Source organism: Eretmochelys imbricata, chromosome 4 (genome assembly GCF_965152235.1).
Source record: "Eretmochelys imbricata isolate rEreImb1 chromosome 4, rEreImb1.hap1, whole genome shotgun sequence".
Taxonomy (NCBI): Eukaryota; Metazoa; Chordata; order Testudines; family Cheloniidae; genus Eretmochelys; species Eretmochelys imbricata.
The window spans coordinates 16,508,600-16,534,034 of NC_135575.1; the positions used below are offsets into that span (position 1 = coordinate 16,508,600).

A 25,435-nucleotide genomic window follows, 5' to 3' on the forward strand; every position below is an offset into this window, starting at 1 on the left:
TATAATAGGCCAGGGAAGGCTAACACCTGGGCCACAGAAGGCTAACACCTGGGCCACAGTGGCCCTGCCCCTTTCCTGTAGCCCTCACCATCTGCTGCTGCCTATCTGCGGCAGCTTGCAGTATCCCTCCTCCTTGGGAGTGGGAAAGTGAGGAGGGAACGCAGCAAGCCAGCAGGGGGCAGGAGGGTCTGGCGGGGGGAGTGAGGAGGCTCGGCCATGTGCTGGGGCTGGTCAGGCAGGGAGGTGGAGGTCCGGCCAGGTGCGGGGGGGTCCAGCAGCTCGCCTCAGGGCTCAGCAATGCCACCCGGCATGGTCGGCAACTCAGCCCGGCGTGGCTGGGGTGTGTGGAGGTGGCTCAGCCCAGCGTGTCTGGGACCAGACTGGCGCTCGGGGATGGCCAGACGTGGCTGGGGTGGGTAGGCCGGGGCTCCTCCAGTCACAGGGAGGCCCTCAGGGCTCTTCCTGTTATGGGGTGTGTGTGTGTGTGTTCGGGGCTCAGTGGGCGGGGCCTCGGGCAGAAGGGTTGCAGCCAGTAGGCTAGCCTCCCCAAAGCGGGGGTTCACCCGCCGCCCATGGCACTAGCTCAAGCAGAGCTAGCATAGGCTACTTGAGCTGGGACTCAATTCTCAGCTCAAATGTAGAAGTACCCTTCGTCTCAAATGTATATAATTCACTTTCTTCAGTTGCTAAAATACAGTATCTACATCCTTCCCTCTTCTATTCAAACTTTTTTCATTTGCAGACCCCTAAAAAATTTCAAATGGAGGTGCAGACACCTTTGAAAATTTGACATTGTTTGAAAAACACTGTTCTATTGTAATGACAACCTTTCGTGGACCCCTTAGACAGTCTGCAGACCCTCAGGGGTACGTGGACCACAGGTTGAAAACCACTGTATTACAGCATTCCCTCATGCAATTTACAAAGCTACTGGCCACTTTAATTTCCAGCTTGACTGTAGACCAATATAAAGTTCCCCCTTCATTAGTACAAATCTCACTATAAAGTAAAAAACATTTTCTCCCACAAACAAACTCCTATATGAAAGAACACAGTTAAATATAATATGAACACCAAGAATTAAATGACAGGTTTCAGAGTAGCAGTGGTGTTAGTCTGTATCCACAAAAAGAAAAGGAGTATTAGTGGCACCTTAGAGACTAAAATTTATTTGAGCATAAGCTTTCATGAGCTACAGCTCACTTCATCGGATGCATGCAGTGGAAAATACAGTGGGGAGATTTTATATACACAGAGAACATGGAACAATGGGTGTTACCATACACACTGTAACGAGAGTGATCAGGTAAGGTGAGCTATAACCAGCAGGAGAGAAAAAACCCTTTTGTAGTGATAATCAAGGTGGGCCATTTCCAGCAGTTGACAAGAACGTGTGAGGAGGGGGGGCGAATAAACATGGGGAAATAGTTTTACTTTGTGTAATGACACATCCACTCCCAGTCTTTATTCAAGCCTAATGTAATGGTGTCCAGTTTGCAAATTAATTCCAATTCTGAGACTGCTGAATTGGAATTAATTTGCAAACTGGACACCATTACATTAGGCTTGAATAAGACTGGGAGTGGATGTGTCATTACACAAAGTAAAACTATTTCCCCATGTTTATTCGCCCCCCCTCCTCACACGTTCTTGTCAACTGCTGGAAATGGCCTACCTTGATTATCACTACAAAAAGGTTTTTTTTCCTCTCCTGCTGGTTATAGCTCACCTTACCTGATCACTCTCGTTACAGGGTGTATGGTAACACCCATTATTTCATGTTCTCTGTGTATATAAAATCTCCCCACTGTATTTTCCACTGCATGCATCCGATGAAGTGAGCTGTAGCTCACGAAAGCTTATGCTCAAATAAATTTGTTAGTCTAGTCTCTAAGGTGCCACAAGTACTCCTTTTCTTTTTAAGAATTAAATGTGCCTTCAAAGCATTTTGGAGTACAGTTTTTCTGAAGATTTGTGTACTGGCCATTTACTAGTAAGAGCCTTCTAATGTACACAGAATGCCATATCCATGACAAACTACATTTCAGCAGAAAGTACTTATTTTCTTGTTTATAACAACCATAACTTCCATGTGAGACATAGCCCAGCTGATCATTAATTGCTGGGAAAAGGGCCTTTTATATACCTTAATCCCCCAACACCCATATTCACTAATTGCCAGGAAATGCCCTTCCCATTGCATCCAACAAAGTGGGTATTCACCCACGAAAGCTTATGCTCCAATACGTCTGTTCATCTATAAGGTGCCACAGGACTCTTTGCCCCTTCCCATTAGTTGTCCTTAAAACTCTTCTCTCCCTTTACTGCTGTGCTGGAGGGATTAGGGTTTACACAGTGCTTTTAGATTCTTGATTGAAAGGCACTGTAAATGCAAAATACAGAAGTAATCTTACTACTCCTTAGTTTACCTTAATTTTTAAAATGATGGTAGTAGCAAAGATTAGGGAACCCAGGAGAACCACACACACAAGCAAAAGTTTCAATGCTGGTTGTGTAGGATCATAAGGAATAAAAATATTGTCTGATGCAGGGACTGCCTCAAGCCATGATAATACAAATAAGAGATATTTAAAAAGTCTCAGTGAAACAAGGCTAGAGTTCACCATCACATATGGACTCCCCTATTATCAACACCAAGGTCTTCTGTGATTGAATGGCCTGCTGCTTTGTGGGGTAGATATGTTAGGGGAGATTTCTGTAGTCTATAAAACTCATACTGCATGTGGTACAATTTTGATATGAATAGCTTATGGAAGATCATCTTTTTCTTTTCTTTCCTCCCTCTGCTTTATATATATTTATGCTGAAGCCTCTCTCTGTTCAAGTTCCTTTCTCACTTTCTTTTGGGAAACAAATGAGCACCAGACGGTCCTGACACCTGGGAATCAACTAGGTGGTCTTAACAACAAATGATAGAAAGTGACAGGGATTAATCGCCCTGGTTTAATCCTAAAAGGATAGGTGAGGCTTGATGAGGAAAGCAGAGTCTGGGCTAATCAGGACCAGATAAAAACAGCTCTCCTAAATTTGGGGAGGGTGTAAATCAAATATTGCAAACTACTGGTGGCCTCCTGAACCGGCTGGGGCAGTTAAGCTTCCTACGCTGACACAGCACACTGGGGGAAAAAACCTGGCTGGGGAACCTGAATGTTGGCTTTGGGACTTTTACCTTTGAAATGTTTTGGCACACAACCTTTTCCAGCTCAGGAGAGCACAAACAAAACTTTTATTTCACTCTAGAGACGTAAGAAAGCACTTGTGAATTGTTTTATGAAAGCCAGACCCACCACTCAAGGCATTTCTGCAACATATTTATAGACCACCCCATCAATAAACATACCCACCTCACAGAGCACTGTACTACTACTATAATAATAATTATAACCACTCAGGGATACTGTAAGAAGTTGTGAAGCCTCTCAGGCCACAGAGTCTGCAGGGAAGTAGGGCTAGTCCCTGAACTGAAATGTAAAGCAAATCCCTCCGGAAAAAACTGTAAACACTGTTTTATTGTTCATGCCAAAGAAGTGAGACTTGGCAGAAAAGTTTGCTGCTACTGCCCAGACAGCGAATGAGCAAGTCTTGCTACTGCCTGTGATGGAGAAAGTGAGAATGAGAGCGAGGATGAAGAATGCTGACCTGCATGCAAGTTTGACCCAGGAGAAGCTGACAAGCAGCACCATGGGAACAATTTATATTTCCTCTTCCCTTTACTTCCTGCTATGTCACTAGGCTTCTTCCAAAGATTTCTGTATTACCAACAGCTGTTGCAGAACAACACCTAGGAAGGGAAGAGGGTAATGAACTAGGGACTCTTGAGTTCTTATACTGGCTTTGACTCCCTCAGGCTTGGGCAAACCCATTAAGATCGCTGCCTCAGTTTCCCCATTTGCACAGTAGAAACCCACTCAAAAAGGGTGTTGCAAAAATTAGTGTTCGCAAGACACTTTGAAGATTAAAAGCACTATATAAAACGCGACACATTAACCAGAAAACCTTGGAGTATGCTAAACTCCTCTTTGTAGACACTGTATGCTTGCAACAGGGCAGGTTAGGCACTTCCACCCTATAACCAGCCTTTGCTAAAACACAACAAATAACCTATTCCCAGTCACAAACAGACTGCAAAATAATCCCACACAATTACATAGCCTTGTCAAGTGGAGAAAAACACCCTGTATAATATCGATTTGCTTTAGGACACAGTGGCAGGAGGCAGGCAGACGAAGCCAGCCTTTTCCTGAGAACCCATATCCATCCTCTCCTCCAAGCATGGCAATGTAGCTACCCAATTAAACTTCAAAGGACTGAGAGCTCCTTCCCCAAAACGAGGGAAGGGGAGGGGAGAGATGAGGCTCATGATTATTTTTTAACATGGTAACTGAGTCTGTGGATGAGCATTTCATGCAGCCACGCATACTGAAGCATCTTCCACAATGTTCAAGGCCTCCCGTCTTCAGCTCGGATACATACACTTCATTCACTCTCCTGTTAAGGAGAGAACAGTGACAGGATGGAGGGAGCGCAATAGGCCCCCTTCTTCTGAAGATTCTGCCACCAATTTCCAAGGAGTTTTGGTGTGATTTCCCCATACCCAATGGTGTCATTACTCTCTGGATACTGCTAACTCTTTCCCGCCAGAAATGACTGATCCCCAGGGTTCATACATATTTGAATGGAATGAATCAAAGTGATAAATCAAAAATAATTCACAGAAGTGCAGCTACCTGCAGCCTCTTTGCCCTCCTCTCCTCTAATTACAAAGTAGTCAGCCCACCATGCTATCTTAAATAGTCAATATCTTTTTCAGAAAGAGAGTACAAACATTTCCACCAGAGCGCAGCTTAACATAAGTTACCTTGGCCAGATGTGTTACCTCCTTCCTCGGCCATGAAACTAGTTTTCTTTTAAAGTGGGAAACCCAACCCCCCCTTGCCTCTTATCCCTCTCGGATGCATGCATCCCCATGCCCCAGGGGTTTATCACAGGCCAAGGGGAGTCTGCCTGCGCGCCCCCCTTGTTGAAAGGGTGCCAGTAAGCTGAAGGGAAGAAGGGGAAAGGAAGGCTCTGCAGATGCCACCACCATCCAGACCCAAGTTCAAGTCCAGGGGAGTCTGAGAAGGAGAGACACTGGGCAGGTGAACTGGGGGGTGGGGGGGGGAGGAAGGGGGGAAAGGGTCAGGGAATGCCTGTGTAAGGGAGCTGGAGCTCCTGAACTGGGGGGGGAGGAGACTCGGGTCTGGAAGCCGAGGAAGTAGAAAGGAGCCATGCAGGGCACCAGGCTTAGCGGGGGGCGGTCTGAGGGTGGGGGTGCCGGCCCCCCGGGTGCGGTGCGGGGGGTCTGAGGGCGGGGGTGCCGGCCCCCCCGGGTGCGGTGCGGTACGGGGGCGGTCTGAGGGTGGGGGTGCCGGCCCCCCCGGGTGCGGTGCGGGGGCGGTCTGAGGGCGGGGGTGCCGGCCCCCCCGGGTGCGGTGCGGTACGGGGGCGGTCTGAGGGCGGGGGTGCCGGCCCCCCGGCTGCGGTGCGGGGGGAGGGGGATCTGAGGGAAGGAGACGCCCCGGCGGGGGTGGGGGGCGGTGCTGAGGGCGGGGGGTTGCTACTCACGGGGGCCGGCTCTGTCCTGCCCCGGCGCGGGCCCCGGGGAGCTCAGCAGCAGCACGGGCAGGGCGCCGCCGCCGCCGCCGCCGGGGGGGCTCCACACGCTCTGCGGCGGCAGCAGCCCGGGCGGCGCGGCGCCTCGATGGCCCGGATAGAGCAGGAAATAGGGGGGGGACTCGGGGGGCGCCGGCGCCGCTTCCCCGTCCCCGTCCTCCAGCCCCCCGACCGAGGGTCTGCGCCCAGCCCGCTGCTCCATGGTCGGGGGCCGCGCCGCGCCGGCTCCGTCCGGGCAACTTTCCCCGCCGAGCTGGGGCCGCCGCCGCGAGCCCGCCTCCGCCATGGACACCGGCCCCGCCCCGGAACGGCCGGCCCCGCCCGCCAGCGGGGACCGTCCGCCTGGAGACCCCGCCCCGTACCCGGGGACCCCCCCCTTCCCCCAGGGGGGGTCAACCCCAGCCCCCACCCTTCTGAGGGGGTTAAATCTGCCCCTTGCCACTCCCCCGTGCAGGGGTTAATTAAACCTTTACAGCCCCACCCCTGCCTCCTCTAGGCACCCCACTGCCCCCCCAACCGGGATTGGACCCTCACCAATACCTACCGTGCCCACAACCACCCCAGCGCCTGAGGCTGTTAACTATTAACCCCCCCACACACACACACACAGTGCCCTCTGTGCACCTCAACCCCTGCGGGGTTCAACTCTAAGGGGGGTTCACCTTCCCATAGCCCCAGCACATTCAGCCCCTGAAGGTGTCTGAACCCCACACACAGCTAGAAAGTCTCTCCTGCGGGGTTCCAGCCCCACTGATCCCTCTGCACGCTTGCTCACTCACTCACTCCGTGTCCAGTGTCTCGCCCTCACCCTTTGGTGCTGTGAAGATCCAGATTTCTCGCTTGCCTGTACTTTTCCCTTTCTATCCTTCAATGTCTTCATTGTGTGTTTTAATACTGTAAGTCTGGGGTTTGGGGGGTTTTTTTGGAGGGGGGGGAAGAGGGCAATTTGCCCAAGTTGCTCTATTAAACAAAGTTGTACTGCACATACTAAGTAGTATTAATTAACAAGTATACATAGATCTTATTTTATAGTTAGAAGCTCTCCATTCTTCCTTCAAATATGATTTCCAGCATAGTTATTTTAGTTTACTAGAGCAGAATGTATCAGGTGCTGTTTTCCTCCAAAATATGTACATTTGTAAAATGACTCCAGAAGAGTTTGCTGTACCTCTCTCTCTGTCAATACATTAATGTCCTTACATGGCCCGCATCACTGTAGTATATGACACCCTGTATCTGATAGCTATTTTGTCTTTGCTTCTCCATTTTTCTTGGCCAATACATAATATTGAATAATACTTTATATATAATGCACTGATATAGCACTTTTTGTTTTCTGAGCACATTATAAATACTAAATTTCCTTCCTAAAACAGTGTCAAACATTCAAATTACAACAGTAGAATTATAAACATGGAAACTTTTGCACTGCCTGTATTTTCAAACCAGGGGACTAAACTACTATTTGTGCGGGTTGTCCTTAATCATATGAGGCCTTTTCCCCCTTTGTGAGGAATGAGTAAACTGTGCAGATTTAGGCCTCAGTTTATTTTCTTTCATACATTATTTACTAATACTGGTTTATCTTAAGGACTAATATCAAGAGGTATTGTTGACCAAGTTTTTACCTTTGTCAATATCATTTATAATACTACATAAATATTAAGACTTACTTTCAAAACTTCAGTGACATTGCAGGTTTAACTGCTGCCTAAGTTATTTGAATTTCCAATTTCTCTATTCCAACTAAAAGCTAGTTGATTGTTTACATTTTCAATCAACTAGACAAACAGTGCCTAATATAAGTAAATATAACAGTGCCTAATATAAATAAGATGAGAACAGAAACAGAGTAATACAAACATGCAATTCCAAAAGACAAAACAGTCTTCAGCTGTAGGTCACTATTATGGATTGTTTGAGAAGGAGAAGCTTCCAATATAATCTAACAAGATGTATTTTCTATTTTTCAAAACATCCAAACCAAACAAAACTATTTTATTCTACAGTGTTTCATAGGTTTGTTGCAGGCTACATAAATAGTATTTTGTTAAAGTAGATTTATGGAAGTTGGCATGCAAAATTTTGCAGTGGCTTACATGCTGTGCCATCCGACTAAAGTAATTGAACCTCACAGGTTTTACAGCAGATTCAGATGCTGCATGTTTACAGAAGACACAGGTCGTACCTTACCACAAGAACAAATACAAAAGGGTTTTGCAGTTGAGAGGCAATCTAGGCTCTATTCTGTACAACAGATTTTCTGTACAACTAGGGCAAGGCATTTAACCTCTGCTTCAGCTTCTCCATTTCTTCCCTACTTCAGAGGGGAAAACTGAAGATTTGCTAATATTTGTAAAGCCCTTTGAAATCAACAAGTGCAGGGGGTGAAGTGTCACTGCAGAATTTGCCTGCACCTCAGGATATTTGCCTGTAAATAAAGGTTAATGACCCAGATTCCTGTATGTTCTAGTAGCAGTGGTGATTTTGAACATGAATCACTACCGCTTCACTACATAAATATTTCAAATATTATTGACCCCCAAACCAATGTACCCACCACAGTATGGCCATTACTGTCTAACAGACAAAATATATTCAATGAGGGGGGAAAGGAAAGGTTTTTTTATATTTAAAACCCTTCACACACTTGCAAAGCAATGAAGAACAAGGAGCACACATCTTTTCAGAGGGGTTCACAGAATTTTTTTCCCTGCCTTGTTTTGTTAGTTTCTTTTTTCCACTCTAGATTTTCCTTTTCACATCATATTCATTTTTCCATTCCCATACATTTTACCCTGCTTCTCATTAACTTCTCCCTACTACTTGTTCCCCATCTCTCTCCTCAAGAAAGGATTTTCTGCGGTGCTTACTTTCTTCTCTCTCCAGTGCCCAAATTTTAATTAGTACCAACACATGACAAAAAAACTAATACCAACTTCCCTTTCCTTTTTCCTGTTAAAAGGACATGACCGAACACTCACTGCTTGCTGGCGGAACAGCAATTTAAAAGAAAACATTGTCATTTCATGTGTTCCGTAGTGTGTCATCCCAAAACAAAGGTTAACATATATAAGAAGGAAAGGATAATCTTGTGATTAAGTGTTCAATCCTGCAAGGTGCTGAGTATCGTCTACTCCTAATGACTTCCATGGGAGTGGAAGATACTCAGCACCTTGTTGGATCAGACCTTATATGGGAAGATCTACATTCTATTTCTGTCATAGACATCCTTATGCAACTATAGGAAAGTCAAAGCTGCTTTGTGCTTCAATTTCCTAGCTGCAAAATGGGAATGTTTATATATACTCCTCCATTACAGGAGTGTAGTGAGGCTTTCTTTATTTGGCATTTTCAGATCCTTGGATAGAAGTGCAAAGTTATGTTATTTTTATTATTTAAGACAAGTAACTAGCTCACATATTAATCAGAGAATTCTAGCTGTAAAAGATGGGTATGAAAAAATTTTATTAAGGTTTTCAGAGGTGGAATAAATTTTGGTGCTGATTTTAGGGTTCCCACTTTTCACCAACTTAATTCATTTTTCTTGAATCTTGCGAGACTAATTCACAGGCTTTGAAAAATATCCTGTCTACAATCTTTCTTTGCATCATGTCGCAACATCATGTCATACTGCAGTGTAATATTATTTTCTCCCACAGGACAAAATTGCAGAAGTGGCAACTCATTCCTGGAGACTAATTTTTTTCTAGTGCTGCCACTAATTATTTGCTACCCCAGTATGGTAGAGTTTTCAATGGGTTTTGTCAGTGACAGGAAGAGTAAAGCAGTGTAACTGATATTTTGTTTCTATTAGAAGTTCCATAGAAAGGAGAGAAGATGCAATGCACTTGTATGGTTTTAGGTACCTGCAGGTTTACTTTTACTGCCCTACACTTTTGATTTAGAATGGTCTGTTGGGTTTCTACCCTCCATTTTATTGTTTGTTCACACATCCAAATGTTGATGCTGTCTGGATGACTACAGAATGACTACCAGGCAAATAGACTGGATGTTATGAGTGATGGGTGTGGATGTTTACAAGGAGATTTAATTCTATCTAGGTAGACCGGTCTGTATATTTCTCTTGCTCGCTCTGTCTCAGCAATGGGGAATGTATGCTCAGGAGCCAAGGTCACATATACAAAAATAAAGCCAACCACAATAGGTGCTGGTCTCTTTTGTGTCTGAAGTTACCAGAATCTTTGGTGTCCTGTCCCTCTTGCTAGAAGATGGTATCTACAGGTCTTCTTAGTGTTTTTCAAATACATATTTTTGTAAAAAGGTTAAAAAGAAAAAATTCTGGTGAGTCATGCAGCTTCAAGTGTGTAACTCCTGAACATAAAGGAGGAATAGAACCTGCAAATGGTCTGGTCCAGCTTACTCATAGAAATTATAGCTGAATGGGAAGACATATTAAAGCCCCCCCCCCGGAACCTCATCATCAAAAATATTGTTTGCTGAACAGGAAGGGAGTAGACAGTAAGGCAAGGGCTTTGCAAAATTTGCTGTTAGTTTACAGAAGTTCCCTGCTGTGTTTCATAGCTCTAGCATGGCCATTTGATCAACCTTTTCTCTGCCTCTCCAACTCCTTCCTAAGCAGTGCATCCTGCCAATCACTAAGCTGAGGTTCTTTGTGGCAGAGCTATAATGTCATGTAACAATGGTAATTTAGATGTGTCATTTTTTTTCTGAGAACAAGGAACTTTGTTAGAATAAGGAAAACATTATCCATAAACCCACTCTGCCTCTCTTTGTCACTGTATAGCGTTTCCCTAATTTCTTCCCAAGCTTCCCTCCTGACTCAGAGGTAATTTCAGCACATCCAGTGACAATCCCACAGGGGTCCCCGTGACTGAATCCGTCACACACACATCCTCTGTTATGAGGTCTTTAAAATCATTTACCATCAGTATTATCAGTAGCCTGTTAGAAGTGTTTTTTAGTTCCACTTAGAGACAAAATTACATTACTGGCCTTGTAGTGTTCAGTAGTCCTTCCTTATTCAATATATTTAAAAGCCCCTATTAAAAAATTATTTCATCTTTCAAAAATGAAGACTATCTAGGCTCTGAATTAGCAAACTGTAAATAAGATCCCAAGAGATTTCATTTTCAGGTTGAACAGGTTGGCACTACTTTCAAGTCTACAAGATTATGTGCACCATCTACTGTCTGGACTGCGATATAATGTTTCCTAAAAGACTAAAGGTACAAGCTAAAGTCAGTATGCTAAATTAATGTTGGCTTAAGTTATAAGTCTACAATTTCTAGAGGCAAGGCAAGGAAATTTTTGATATTGAAAAAGGGAGAAATGCATCCTCAGTTTCCATAAGTCTTCTTGTTGTCAAAGGCCCATCAATTTTATACATTAACACAAAGCATTCTGCATACTTTGATTGCCCTACGGTTTTGCACATTAATTTGCTAGCTCTTTATGTTCTACACCTTTAACGATGTGAATGGTATCAGGGTGGATAAAAATCAATGATTTTTTTAATTTAAATCGGATTTTTTTGAGGAAAAAACCTATCAAAACAGAGTTTTAATTAAGATACATTATAGCTCAAAGATATCTCATCATGGAATAGGGATTATAAATTCTAATTCTATAGTATGAGACAATATATTCATGTAATATTTAAGAAAAGTTTTGTAAATGAGTTCCAATGGTTCATGGATTAGGGATTTTATGGGGTTCCACAGGCTTCTATACAGTATAGATTATTTAGATTAATCTTTCTATCTACCCAATGGGACTCAGTGCTCAGTCTATAAGATACCATCAGAGATGCTTGTTCTCAAACTGTGGATTTGTGTCTCCAGAGGTAACATGCTTGTTAACAGCAAAAATGTTTTAAAATAAAGAAATAATATAGAGAGGTGAGAAATAACAGACCTCAACTCTATTGTCCCTCTGCAAATTTGTGTATGCAGAGTCAATCCCTTATCTCTCTCTAAAAGTGCAAAGTTTCAAAAAAGTTCAATGAATAGAAGATTGTTGGGGGTGGAATAGATCTGGACAAGGAGAAGTCTGGAGATAAATGTGAGAAGCGAGAGACATATGCTTGTTTTGTTAAAATATTATATGTTTGCTGTTGAAGAAAAAAATCCAGAATACTTAACGCTGTTTTACTTAAATAAAGCAATTTAAGTGTCTGTCTGGTGATGTTCTCCTCCTAATACAGCATGGCAAGAAAATCCTCCAAATATTAATGATTAACCTGTTGAATTGGAGATAGTTCACCTCCCACTGACTTCATAAATATCTGCTTCAATTACCTTTGGTAAATGAAATAACCAAACAATCATTCATTTTCTGATATAGCTGTAAAACTAATCTGAAAAGTTTTCAAAATAAATCACTGTTTAAAAATGTATAGTGTGTACCTTCTAAAAATGAAACCTACATCTATCACTGAGTTGTGAAAGATACGTATTGTTATAACAACTAACAAGAATGCACGTTTATGTAGAAAACCATGATTAAATTGACCTTCCTGACTAGTGATTTAAATCAAATCCACCCTGACTGGTAATATGAAAATCATCTTTACAGGAAATGAGCATTTCAGTTAGTGGCCATCCGAGTAATAAGATCAATTTGTGTTTTCAAAATTTTTACACACTGGTATAATCACCCAGTTGGGCTGAGGTTTCGATATTCCCTTCCCCATCCCCCACCCCCACTCTTTCCCCCCAAAAGCACATAGGCCTATTTAAAAAAAATCACCTATAACTGAGGTCTTTCCAGGAGTGCAGCTAATGTATTGAAAAAATACCAGCTGTGAAATGCACAATGATATTTTTTGGCTTTATCATGCTCTCGGCACACTTAGTAAATAAAGGTAATAGTTATTAAGGAGCACTACACTCCCTCCATGTTTAAGGCTAAACCCGGGTTCCCATCACAAGCCTGATTTACACCTGTTTTTAAGATGAGCAACACTAAATAAGGAAGACACATTTTTGTGTCTGCTACAAGAGCAAAGGACTTCAAATTGCTACTGTTGACACTAACCCTTTTCTTATTCAATCCCACTGGCAGTGATGCTACAAGGACTGAGTGTACAGCCCAAGCATTTGCCATTTATATGCAGACAGGTTTTACAACGTACAACCACATTACAGAAGGCATAGTTCAGAGCCAGAATACCTTCAAGGGTGAGATTTTCAGAAGTGCTGTTTGGCCCATTTCTTCTTCCACTGAAGTCAATGGCCAACAGTAAAATGTCCAGTGATTTCAACTGCAGCAGAGTTAGGCCACCACTGAGCACTTTTCAAAAAACCCATTCTATAAAACGTGTAATAAATGCATCTTTTATAATAAAAACCAGAGTTGAAGAAACCTGTTGGCTCACCAATCCACTACTATTTGGGATTTTTACACAAGACTCTTTTCAATGGAAATTAGGTAAATTGTTTGTGTGTGGATTGTACCGGCAGAAAACATGCATAGGCTCACAAATAATAATTTCAGGACCTGAGTGATCCCTTGCTTCATTCCTACACCTCCCTGCAGTCCTCCCTTTTTCTCTGAGATGTTGCTGTAGCATGGACCCCAATCTCACGGAGAAGCCGGAGATGTGAAAATGGCGGCCACAGCTGCCAGCCACTGTTGCTCCCTGGCCCTCTGGAGTAGTCTGCATTGGCTCACCTCCCGCTTCTAAGGTGCCACTGCTCAGTGGCCAGATCGAACTCAAGTTCTCTCTGTCACACCCACTACTAAAACACAAAAATACTAGTTTGTTACCAAGGTCAAATTAATTACAGGCTCTATTCAGAATGCTGCTATGTGGTATGAATGGTATTTGTATGGTGTAAACATGTATTCCTGTGCTGCATTTAATCAGCCAAACCATTTGCAGGTGCAAACAGGTGCAGCACCACTGAAATCAATGAAGTTACATGGATTTACCCTGAGGATCTGTCTCTGTGTATCCACATATTGAGATAAATTCTGTCTTTAGAATCACGCTCCATAGCTCCAATTTCGGCAGTAATTTACATGACTAGTACACAAGCTGAAATTAATCTCCTTTCATATGTTCCCGTCTGACTATATTTCTGCTATGCTTGTTTTCCCACCCATTTTTTTTCCTTTCATAAAAGCTTATGTACATTACTCTGGGGGGGGACGACACATGACTGGTCACTAGAAGTAGATGGCACGTAACTTCTGAACTTGTTCCTCTAGGAAAAAGCAATTAGACTGAGCTGAACTCAAACATACAAATTTAATATAAAGAGAATGTGTCATCTCTGCAGTATTATTACATAACCAAAGACTATGCCAAGTGTGAAAAACAGAACTGCATCACTGACATGTTACCATTGTGCAGCATTGCTGTACAGCAGCTGGTTGCCTTCCTACATTCCAGAGGGAACTACACATTTCAGTGATGCTGTATATACCATTTATGGAATGCTCATACATTTAGATTATTGTTAACCTGTCACAGCCCAAAAGTCAGAATACTGATTTAGTTATGATACACTTTCAAATCTTGGATTCCCCACGGAGATTGTCACAAGGCTACTAATTACAATAGTGGTTTTGTAATGTGGCCATATGTCCACTAATCCACTCATTTCACATAAACCACTGGACAGATTATAATGACTTTCATACACTGCTAACCTATGACAAAAATCAAGCCAGACTTGCCATCCTGAGACATGAGCACCCAAAACTAGATTTGTATATGTTCAGCATCTCTCAGGATATGGCTCACAGTGGTGCAAGTTACACTGTCACATTTTCAAGAGACGTTTATAAACACCTGTCACTATTTCAGCATAACCAGAACCGTCAGTCTCTCAAATGAAACTGTCATTTTATTGATACTTCCCAGCAGGACTTTCAGTCTGAGATTAAAACACAGGAAATACAGTACTACGTTAGAATGCATGGAAAAAATAGGAGACTTTGAAAGTTGTTGTAAGGTTTAAAAAAAAGGGGGCTTTTTTTTTTTTTGTAAATTAAAGGCATCTACATTGTAGAAACAGTACTGTTTCCTAATTGTTTTTGCTGCCTCAGCACTTAGCATGATTTAGCTGTGAGTACAGACACAGACAAAACAGAGCAGGGGTTATAGCAAAGGTTAATGATTTTAAATGAACTGGGGCTGGTCAGTTTGCCCTTGTCTCTGCTTATACCTCAACTGTGCTCAGCACCAATGCAAATAACAAAGATTGCTGACAACCAAATACTAAAATGGTAGTACACACCAGGCCAAAGAAATAAGGTAACAATGGGTTAAACTGTTTAACCACTAAATAATTTTAAAAATAAATTGGCCCACTGAGTATAGAAAATACATAAACTTGTGAAGGTTGCCGCTTTCTACTGAATTGCTAATTATTGTTTACTAGACCTAAGATTTTTTCTTTTTAGTGATTCATTCCTTTGAATAATTAGATTATCTCATTCTTATCTCATCTACAATTTTCCAAAGAACCAGAGGAAAGGTGGGAGCAAAGTATAGCAGCTATTAGAGGAACTACCATAGCAAGCACCTAATTCTACAGCTCATCACAGTTACTGGACCAGAGAAACAGGCAACAATCTAGGTAAAGGAGATGGCAATGGTAGCTACACACGTTTTATTCCCCAACTCCCTCTCCACACAGAATCTTTTTGCAGATGCTGCCAAGTCTATTCCCAATTGCCAAATCCTTTGGCACCCTCTGTAAAGTTCTACCCAACCTGATTCCCACCCCATCATCTGTATTTCACTCCCTTCCTTCACAACTCTTTCTGCTTCTCAGTGAATAACACTGTATAGGGAGTTACAGTAAGAGACAGTGATACAGGGAATAGCTCCTGTACACAGGACTGAGTGTTCAGAGTTATTTTTAGAGAGGTGTACAATTAAAGGGGTGGTTGAACAGTCTGTTAAAAAAAACAAAAAACCAGAATACTTTCTACATTAATAAGTATTTCAAAACCCACAATGTTCTATTTAGAAATGATTTATTGTGTTCACATCCACTATCTTCAGGTCCACAAATTGCAGAGGAAATCATTTAAGCTTTATGCTTTTCTTAACTCCAGCACGAATGCCAGACAGTTCACCACCATATCTTTGTTCTTCTTTTCGAACCTCACGAACTTGGCCCTTTCTACGAATCTTAGCACGCCTGAATTTTTCACGATGCTTGACTCTCGGGTTACGATCAATCTTCTTCCTTTTGGGTGTAAGGCCTTTATTCTTGGCAATCTGATATGTTATACCTCTCTTTTTATTTGGATCTTCTTCGAGAACCAGTTCCTCTTCCATAGCATTCTGATCTTCTCTTCTCTTCCTCTTGAGTTTCATCTTCTCCTCCATCTCCCTGTAAAATTTCAAGGCAGCCTCTTCATCTAAGTCTGAATCATCTCTTGGTTCTTTAGGAGCAGCTTCAACATTAGAAATCTTAGGAGCAGATTTTGGTTTATTTTTATTAACAGTTCTCTGAAGAAGCATTGTGGGTTTCTTCTTTCCTCCTACATCATTTCTTTCATTATTGTGGAGCTCATTAAGGAGCCATTGGACTTCTGATGATAACTTTTCATCCACAATCCCCAAGTCATTGATTAAATTTCTGTAAGCAACCAGTCTTTCAATAACAGGGTGGCCCTGAACTGGAATCCTCTTTGATTTCAGAACCAAGTAGAAGCTGATATTGGTGCAATAATTCAAATAGAGATGATACTTGGTCTGCAGGTAACGGCTACCTTTTCCCTTCGGGATGATCCCATGCCTGACCATGTGCATGAGTGGATCCAATTCATCCTTGAGCTCAGTTAACTTGGCTTCAAAGTCCTGAATCAGCTGCAGCAGCTCAGGTGACTCTTGCTTCAGCAGCTTCAGTTGCTCCTTTCTAGAAAGTGTCTCCAAATCCTTGGCAATCTTCGGCCCTGTCTCCAGCCGCTGGGTGCTGCGCTGCTCATCCGCGTAGGCCTGCACCAGGTCCAGCCCGTAGTCGTCTTCGCCCAAGGCCTGCGCCAGACGCTTCTGGATGGCCTGAGCCTCCTGCTCCTCCTCCAGCTCCTCGGCCTCGGCCTCCTCGCGGCTCCGCTTGCTCTTCGAGCGGGCCGCGGCCCCGTAGTCCGTGTCATAATAGAGCTGCTTGCGCTGCCCCCAAGAGAGCTCGTGGGGGAGGCCGGAGCCGCTGACTGGCTCCTCCAGGTCACTGTGCATAGACAGGTCCCCATCCTCTTCATCTTCCTCCCCATCCTCCTCCTCTTCCTCCTCCTCGCTCTCCTCCGGCAGCTCCAGCCCCAGCACCTCCTCCTCGCTCTCCTCCTCCGCCTCCTCCTCGCTCCCCAGCGCCCCCATCACCGCCTCGAACCGCGCCTCGTGGAAATCGTCCACCTCGTCCGTGAAGCTCTGCGAGGCCAGCGGGCCCGGCTCCGGCCCGGCGGGCTCCTCCCCGGCATCCTCCTCCGCCTTCGGCAGCCTCCGGCGCGGCGCGGCCCGGCGCGGCCTACCCATGGTGCGGACAGCGGGCGCGTGTGTGCGTGCGCGCGGGCCCGGCGCTTCTCCGGCCCACTTCCGGCACCGGGAGAGCGTGTGCCACCGCCGTTCCCCTCCCCACTTCCGGCTCCGGCGCAGCCTGCGCGACCGCCATTCCCCTCCCCACTTCCGGCTGCCAAAGCGGTTACCGTCGTCACCACTCGCGTTCTTCCGGCCACTTCCGGTAGCGCAGCGCGTGCCTAGTGATGCCCTTCCTCTCTTCCGGTCGCTAACTGTTGTGCCCCCGCGATCTCCTTCCCTACTTCCGGCTGCCCCGCGTCCTCCCAGAGGTTCCCAGTGACCCCGCGGCAGAGGGCCGCTGCGCTGTGCCCACGCGGGAGCCAGCCGCGGACAGTGTGGACCCCATTGCCCCGGGAGAGCGTCGCCTGGGAGACGGGCCTGGACACGCCGGACACTCGGCGCCCCTGAGCGGCTCCTGCAGGCCCCCCCTCCCCAAAGCCCCAGGGGTTCCTGCGACTCCAGCCGCCCTGGCCGGTGGGGTTCTCATCGGCCCCTCAGCCTGGCCCAGGCTGTAGCCAGCTCAGCTGAAACGGAAGTGTGTCATGGGCTGTTTTCAATCGAGTTAAGCCAAAGGGACTGTGCTGACTCCGGGGGAGAACGCACCCTTGTTGCCTGTGAAGACAAGCCTTTTGAATGGGGAAGATTTGTCACCTTCCCCAGCCCGTGTAGAGCTTGCTAACAAAATGCAGGTGAAGAGGAGACAGCCTGGTTCAGTGGATAGGGTACAGGAGGGGGAGCCAGGAGGCCTGGACTCTATTCCCAGTCCTGCCACAACGTGGGATGTCGGATAAATCACTCCATCGCTCTATGTCTTAGCTAGCCACAGCTGTAAAATAAAAATCACAACACTTGCACACCTTTGTGTAGTGCTTTGAGATCTGTAGACCTAGTAGGAGTCCTAAGTATAATTAATAACAAAGATCTCATACTAAAAACAGAGTTTGTGTATTACCAGTTTTGGTCAGGGTGGGTCAATCAATGAGGAAAGCTGGAGAGAACACAGACTTCAGTGAGATTACCCTGGGGATAAATTTGGCTGGGATGGGATTTCTATCCTTCTTAACACTGTGCTACTCCAATAAGGTGCGTGGATGTGAGAGAGTAATTAAATTATGTGAGAGAGTAAATTCAAACCTCTTCAAGACTAAAATATCCAAAGGAAAAGCAAAAAATCAGACGTAATTGTAACAGAAGGTGCCAAAAAAAAAAAAGGCAATGAAATGTAGAATCAATATGACATTGCAGAACACCGTAGAAGAAATTGGCAGCTGCTTTGTCAGGCATCTCCATCATAGCACCACAAATTGCTTTCAACATGTCAAGTGATAGTCAATCGAGTGTACTTAGTGTTAGCTACCATCTGGTTTGCTAGTGAAACCAAGCCACTTCCAGATGTGATATTTAAGACATTATTGTAACTTCTGCTTGTGTTTGCCAGCTTAAGTGAATAAGGAATAAATTCAAATCTCTCAGCAGAGCACCACTCACATGCTTTCTGTATTCCAGATACACAGCAGTCAGCCACATCTAATATAAGTTCAATTTGTAGCTGCATGAAGCTATTCATTATGGTTGGATAGTTGGTTTTTTTTGCCACTATCTTACCCTCCTTTCTTCTGAAAAGTACTAGTATGCATTAATTACAGAGGGAAATATCACTAGATGAACCTTATGGGTGAGAAAATGAATTGGCTGCAGTTATCATTCTATCGATCATACAGGAGGACAAGTTTGGGTTCAGCTCACTTAGCACTGTGATACTGCAATACAACATCGTTGTGTCATGCTGCACATTCAGAAAAGGCCTGTGGTCTAGAACCCAATCTTTAGAGCACAGGGGAAAGATTTTGATTAGTGTTTGGCTTCAATGAAAGTTAAAGACAGAAGTCAGAGTTCTCTGGGTTTGTCCTCCCTACTTGTAAATGGTGAATTCAGATTTCTAATCTGAGCTGAGTTTCCCATTCCCCTCAGTCAGCTATGGACCACCCATTGACCTTGCAGCTCAGTTAATACAGGTGGAAAATTGGTTAGAAGATGACAGCTCATTTAAAAATCAGATACTGCTGTAAGATAAGGAAAGCAGGACTTTGCATGATTTACCTCCTGACTTGGCCAGAGGAATGGTCCAGTTTGGCCCAAGGGCATGTGATAAAAGATGTTTTCATGCTATGAAGGCCCTGGTTTGAGTCTTGCCTGTGACAATGTGCATGTTGCCCAGTCAGGGCTAAATCCTGCTCACCTTACTCAAATGAGTAGATCCAGGGATGTTAATAGGATGCTTTGTGTTGAAGTAATACAAGCAGGATTTGGCCCTCAGTAAGACTAGACACCATGCAGGGACTTTACTAACTGGTTAATCCTTTCTATTATATATGTTCTCCATTTGTCAGACAAGGGGGTAAGGGGTCAAATTTTCAGATGGCTTCAGCCCAGCTTTAAAATTTGACTGAGTGTGCAAGTTTTGCATTCATGTATCAAGTAATTGAATGCAAGTGTAGTAACTGCAGCTACATATATGTGTCCATAAGTTACACACACAATATTCAAGACCATATTTTAAACATATGGCCCTATAGTTGCATATTAAAGAAGGTTCCGTAGATAGTAAACTCTTTGGGCAGGGGCATTCTTTTTCTTCTTTGTTTGTACAGCACCTCACTCAACAGGGTCCTGCGTCCTGACTGGGGCTCCCAAGCATTACCACAATACAAACAATAAGCTGCATTTCCTTAGGGCGGAATCAGTGACACAAACTCTAAGAAAGCATTGTGAAATGCTGATTCTCCAGATAAGGTTTTATAATGTCTTGAAATTAAACTTCAGCTCTGCTGGATGAGTAGTAAGTAGATCAGGTACAGAATCATTATCAGCTTGCTCTGGAGTGTAAATGACACCATTATTATAAAAGGAATCCTTTTTGATCAGAATGACTGATCTAAAAAGGCTCAGTTGTGGTTAGAGCTGGCAGCTCTGTGCTGTTATTAGGCTAACATTTCTCAGACCTTGCAGGGATCCGTAATGAATGCTGCCAGGTGGAGGGAGATTTTTCAAGAGGAAATGAGCTCCCCACCCTGTTGGTGTTAAAAGTACATGCTCATTTTTTAGACGCCTTTTGGTAACAACCATTGCAATACCTCCCTGGGATTTAGCCTAACAGAAAGAGGAAGATCTGAAGTGCACCTGGCATCTGACTGCGTGTTAACTGAAACTGCTCGCTAACAAATTCCCTGTAACCAGACTGCCAAAGTGTCTCACACTCTAGAAGACCACAGAGTAAGGACAAGACAATACTTGAAAAATTATCTGGACAAATATGAGGGACAAAACAAGAACCGTCCTGACCTTTTGCCCTTTACAAAGACCCTCCATTTACATGTAAATGCCTCTTAAAATAGACCTGATGAATGCTCCCTGCAATTCAAGTTTTCCTTCTTAAGTTTTTTTCTGTATATATACGCACCTTCTTAGATCTCTCTCTTGGGTAGTAGGTTTTGTTCTTTGGAGGCAGGGATTGTGCCTTCATTTATATTTGTACAGCACCTAGCATGCTGTAGGTACTACTGGAAAACAAGAAGCAACTATTACATAAAGTTGACCTCTTAGGAATTTTTGTTTTCTCAAATTGTAACTCACCTAACATTTTGTTGCTTTTCTTTGCTAAATGCTGTAAACTATGGAGAAGTTAGGACTGGCCATTGTCAAAGGTGACTTAATGCATTACAAGCCTGCTTTGCATCTCACTGCACATGGATGTAAGTCAGGAGTACCTCCATGGAAGTCAATGGAGTGACATGGTAAAACTTGTGCGAGAGAAGTATCTTGCATGTTGGATTTCCTGCAGCACTGCACAAGGATACAGTATATATATATATATATATATATATATATATATATATATATATATATATATATATATATATATATTAGTCATATAAAGCTTTTATTTTTATGGTAGCATCCACTACATGCTAAGTGATTTCCAAACATTCATGAAGGGGCAGTCCTTCACCAAGGTGCTCACAATCTAAAAGGGGACAGAGATAAGGAGACAGAGGCTGGGGAAGGGGAATAACAAAGAGAGAATGTATATTCAAGTCCACTGCAAGCAGCATAGAGCCTTAAAGGTAGGAAGGTAGGGTGCTTGTAGATGAGCTGGGGGAGGGAGGAAGCTGCATGAAAGGAGGTGCAGAGAGGATCCTACGAGTAGCTGATGTAGGGAGACAGGGGCCGAGTGCAGGTCAGGAAGCAGTGTCCTGAAGGGAATCCCTCTGTAGCTCTCTCACTTCTTTTTTACAGCACCTTCACTGACTGACAACTTTCATTAGTGACTGTTTCAAGAAGCCTCCTTATTCTGGGGACCTAAGGGAGATGTAAGTGGTGCATAGGCCTTGTGCTACCTGTGCACAGTGGTGAATTTAACCCTCCATGCCCTACGAAAATGCTTTGGGGGAGCAGCAATGTTACACAGCAGTGTAGGACAGGAGCTGGAGAAGCACACTGCATCTAGTTGAGATGGCAGAGATTGGTGAGGAGGATGCCTATGAGCAACTGTGGGCTGGACTTTGGCCAAAAAAATCTCTACTTTTGTGAACGTGCCAGGGGACCTTTATTATCATGAGAGATCAGAATCCCCATTTTACCTCTCATCTGAAAGAAAGCACCTCCATCAGGAGAGCACCCCATCCCTATGAAGGGCCAAGTTCTGCCAGCACCTGGTACTGTACCTCTGCAATGCTGATATTTCCTCTCTGGTGCTGGAGGTCTCATCCTAGTGCTGTCCAGACCCAGCAGTGCTCAGCTTATGAGAGCCGGTGAGATCATAGCTTGCCAGGGGATGCCTACAGGGGTACTGGAACAATACCTAGAATGAGGAGCACGGATCAACGTTCATGTCGCACTCCCCCTCAGTACCCAGCCGATGCCAGGAAAGCTAATGAACCAACCAGTGGACCAAATTCAGTGATGATGAATCCTGGTCACGAGCCATCTGAAGTACATTGCGCATATGCTAAGAGTAATACGTAGAATAATTAACTTCAGCAGTTATGCCAGATTAGGCCCATTGTTTGTATTATGTAATTTACAAGATACAACAGTGTCTAAAATCTGGCGTAACTGGGTAATGCAATGGGCCTAAAGTGGCGTTCCAGGGGTAGTGCCCACACTCCTTCAGTAGGTACTTTAGCTATATTGTTTGAACAAATTCTGTTTTGGGACTGGCTATTCAGGGCCAGATCTTTAGTGGGTGTAAACTGGCATAGCTCCATTGAAGTCTATGCAGCTATGCTGATTAACACCAATGAAGGATGTGGCCCTTCGCTTGTGCAATTTTTAAGCTATCTTTATTTGCCTTCTTGTCTACATGAATGTTTCCTTTTACAGTTTCCACTCTCAGTCACGAGAGGCACCTAATCTATTCTCCCACCCTTTTAAAGGGGGAGGTGGAGAAAATCAAACACAGATTGACTGAAGTAATTCTCAAAAAGAAAAGGAGTACTTGTGGCACCTTAGCCACAAGTCCTCCTTTTCCCTTTGCGAATACAGAGTAACACGGCTGCTACTCTGAAACCTGAAGTAATTCTGTCATTGACAAATGCAGAGAGGCATGGCAGAATGAGTCATAGTAAATTATGTCTGATGCCCACAGAAACACTAATCTGGTAAGTGAAGCTGACATATACCAAACCCAGCAACAGTTCTATGTGAAACAAGTCCAGGTGCTAGTTTGTTTAAAAACCAAACCACGCAACAGGTGCAGCTTTTCTTATTAATATAAATATCTAACCACAGGGGGAAAAACAGGAGACCTGTCAAACTAACATTAAAGTTGACTTAGATGGCAAGAAGATTCAGTAATAAAGATTTAAGGCTGAAAATTCAGGTTGACACTCCAGCCTTCACTCAGCACTTGTCTACACACACAGTTAATGGACTGTAAACAGGGTGTAAATCTAACCCACGCTAGCTGCCACTGACTGTCTGTCTGTGTGGACCCGGCTGACATGCACGAACACTTCCTGAGTGGGTTTTGATGTAGCCCTGCTTCAAAGTGAGGTAGATCAACATGCACTAAGGAGCTGCAGTGCGTGGCAGCGGGGTCCACACAGACAGTTAATGCGTGGCAGGCTAAAGTGGGGTAGATTTACACCCCACTTTAACACAAGCTAAATGTTCCCATCATCATCTTACCTCTAATAACGATAATGGATGCTAGTAGTTAAGGTTGCAAAACAGTTTCTTTTGTCGTCCTTTTTGCACATGCTCACCTTCCCGAGCAAGGGCTGGCAAGCGTCCCAGGGATGCAGTTGCAACGGAGTCCTTTTGCTTGGAGTGAGGAGGAGGTGAGAGCACCATGAACTGAGGTACTGCTTATTTCCTCTCTTGCGCCAGGCCAGCTCACTGGCTGGCACATCGAGGGGCATGGAGCCATGGCTCTGACCTCTCTCCAACCCACCCCCTCCTGCCCACTTACACACAGGGTGGGGTGGAGGGACAGCCCCTGCTCAGCCCCTGCTTTCACCATGCCCATGCCAGTGCCACGATCAGTGTGGGTCCCGTGCGGCTGTGCGTGGACCTGGGGACTTCCTCTTACAGCCTGCATAGAACCAAGGCCCTATAGGCTTTCAATCAAAAAAAGCTGAGAGCGTGAGCCTTCTGTCACTGAAGTCAGAGGCAAACCAGGGGGTGAAGTCTGGCTCCAGTGACGTCAATGGCAAAACTCTTATTGACTTCCATGATCAGGATGGGTCAATGGGCAGGGGCCTGGATTTCACACTCTAACTTTAGTGGGAGCAAGATCAGGCGCTATATGGTCCACACTGCAATGCTGCGAATCCCAGGAACTCAAAAATCGTGAGTCAGGCTTCCAAGATCTTGAGGGTTTTTTTGAAAAATAAATCAATAAAGTTTGGGTTCATTTTCTTTGCCTTTTTGCTTCATGATCCTTTAGGGCTCACATTTTAAAGATTTTTGCTGCAATCCTGAAGGCTGGAAACTTTAATTTTTAAAAAAATTAAAGCTGAGAATCTCCTATAATCACATGCCTCGCTTCAGAAGCAAAGCTGTTTGGATACCAGTAAATACATAAAAAGTAAAGTGCCTGGCATGCAGCTGAAGCAGTCTAATCCCAAAATAAGGGTCCAATCTGAGTGTGCAGGGGAGGAGGGTAGGGGGTATGTGCACAGTCAAGATTAGGCTCTCAAGAACATAATTTGCTAGGGTGCCTAAAGTTAGTGTCCTAAATCCATCTTTCGGCTTCTAAAAATAAGTGGCCTGATTTCCAGGGGTGCTGCCGACTGAACTCAGCAGGATCACCCAGGATGTAAATCAGCACCTAATTTTGCCCTTGGGGACTACATAGTTCTAAAATATTCATGGATGTTGACCTTTGATTTTTTATTTTTTTTTTGATTAAACCCTCCTGCATAGGCAGAACTGGCCAGAATCAGCCTCCTTTGCATATTCTGCTTTCTGCTGCTTTCGGGTTTTTTTCTTTAAACCTATCTTTGGATTATCGAACAGCTGACCGAAACAAATAGCAGTTGGAGAACAGAAACTCCCTCATGGTTAACTCAAGCCTATTTTTAAACCTGTGCTAAAGGTGGAGCTCAGCAGGAATCCAACAGCAATAGCATAAGAAAGCGCCATATAACATCTAGCTGGAAATGCTGTCTAGATATCTTGGTATACAGAAGAAGAGACAGAAGAGCAACTTCTGTTTTTACAGATAGGCAGCCCCACTGACTGGACTGGGGGCTGCACAGATCTGAGACACAGCGGGATTAAGCCAAAAGAATTGCGACAAAATGAAATGATGATGGAAGTTGTGACTGACACCTGCCCGTCCCCCCAGTGGGGAAGCCTTGCATTAAGATACTTGTTAATCCAGTACGAATGCTCTTTGCATTGTGCCAATGTCCCAAGATGCATCTGTGTTCAATCCTGCCCCTCTTACAGTCGATGACAAAACTCCCATTGACTCTAATAGGTGCAGGATCTGGATCACAGTTAGTAAGACGTGGAGTGAGGGAAGACAGCATGCGAGTAGTTATCCTACCAAGGGCACTATGTGTCCAAGACACATTCCACGCACAAACACTTTAAATCTAGATCTCCCTGGCAGCAAGGTCTAGTGGGTACAGCCTCAAATGGGAGTGAAGAGATTTGATGGTGTTCTGTTCATGGCTCTATTATTAATTTGCTTTGCTATGCCTCATTTTTACCCTCTGTAAAGTGGAGGTG

General features: G+C 44.3%; 2 protein-coding genes across 5 annotated transcripts in view; both read right to left on the bottom strand.

The window, feature by feature from the left end:
• RUFY3 (RUN and FYVE domain containing 3) overlaps nt 1-5,962 on the bottom strand; it is an 80,102-nt gene extending 74,140 nt beyond the window's left edge. For all 4 annotated transcript variants that reach the window (XR_013345858.1, XM_077814898.1, XM_077814895.1 and 1 more), the window contains exon 1: nt 5,626-5,962. Coding sequence is in view for 3 of the 4 variants with exons in the window: in XM_077814898.1 (XP_077671024.1) it covers nt 5,626-5,959 (334 nt within the window). In the remaining variant the exon portion in view is untranslated. The remainder of the gene's footprint in view (nt 1-5,625) is intronic.
• Nucleotides 5,963-13,890: 7,928 nt separating this feature from the next.
• Nucleotides 13,891-17,229, bottom strand: UTP3 (UTP3 small subunit processome component). The gene has a single exon (XM_077814901.1). It carries the CDS (start codon nt 17,150-17,152, stop codon nt 15,698-15,700), a length of 1,455 nt encoding a protein of 484 aa, XP_077671027.1. The 5' UTR covers nt 17,153-17,229; the 3' UTR covers nt 13,891-15,697.
• Between the last annotated feature and the right edge of the window lie 8,206 nt (nt 17,230-25,435).

Excerpts from the sequence above, each read along its gene's own strand:
- UTP3 (XM_077814901.1), bottom strand. The coding sequence starts at position 17,152 with ATGGGTAGGCCGCGCCGGGCCGCGCCGCGCCGGAGGCTGCCGAAGGCG.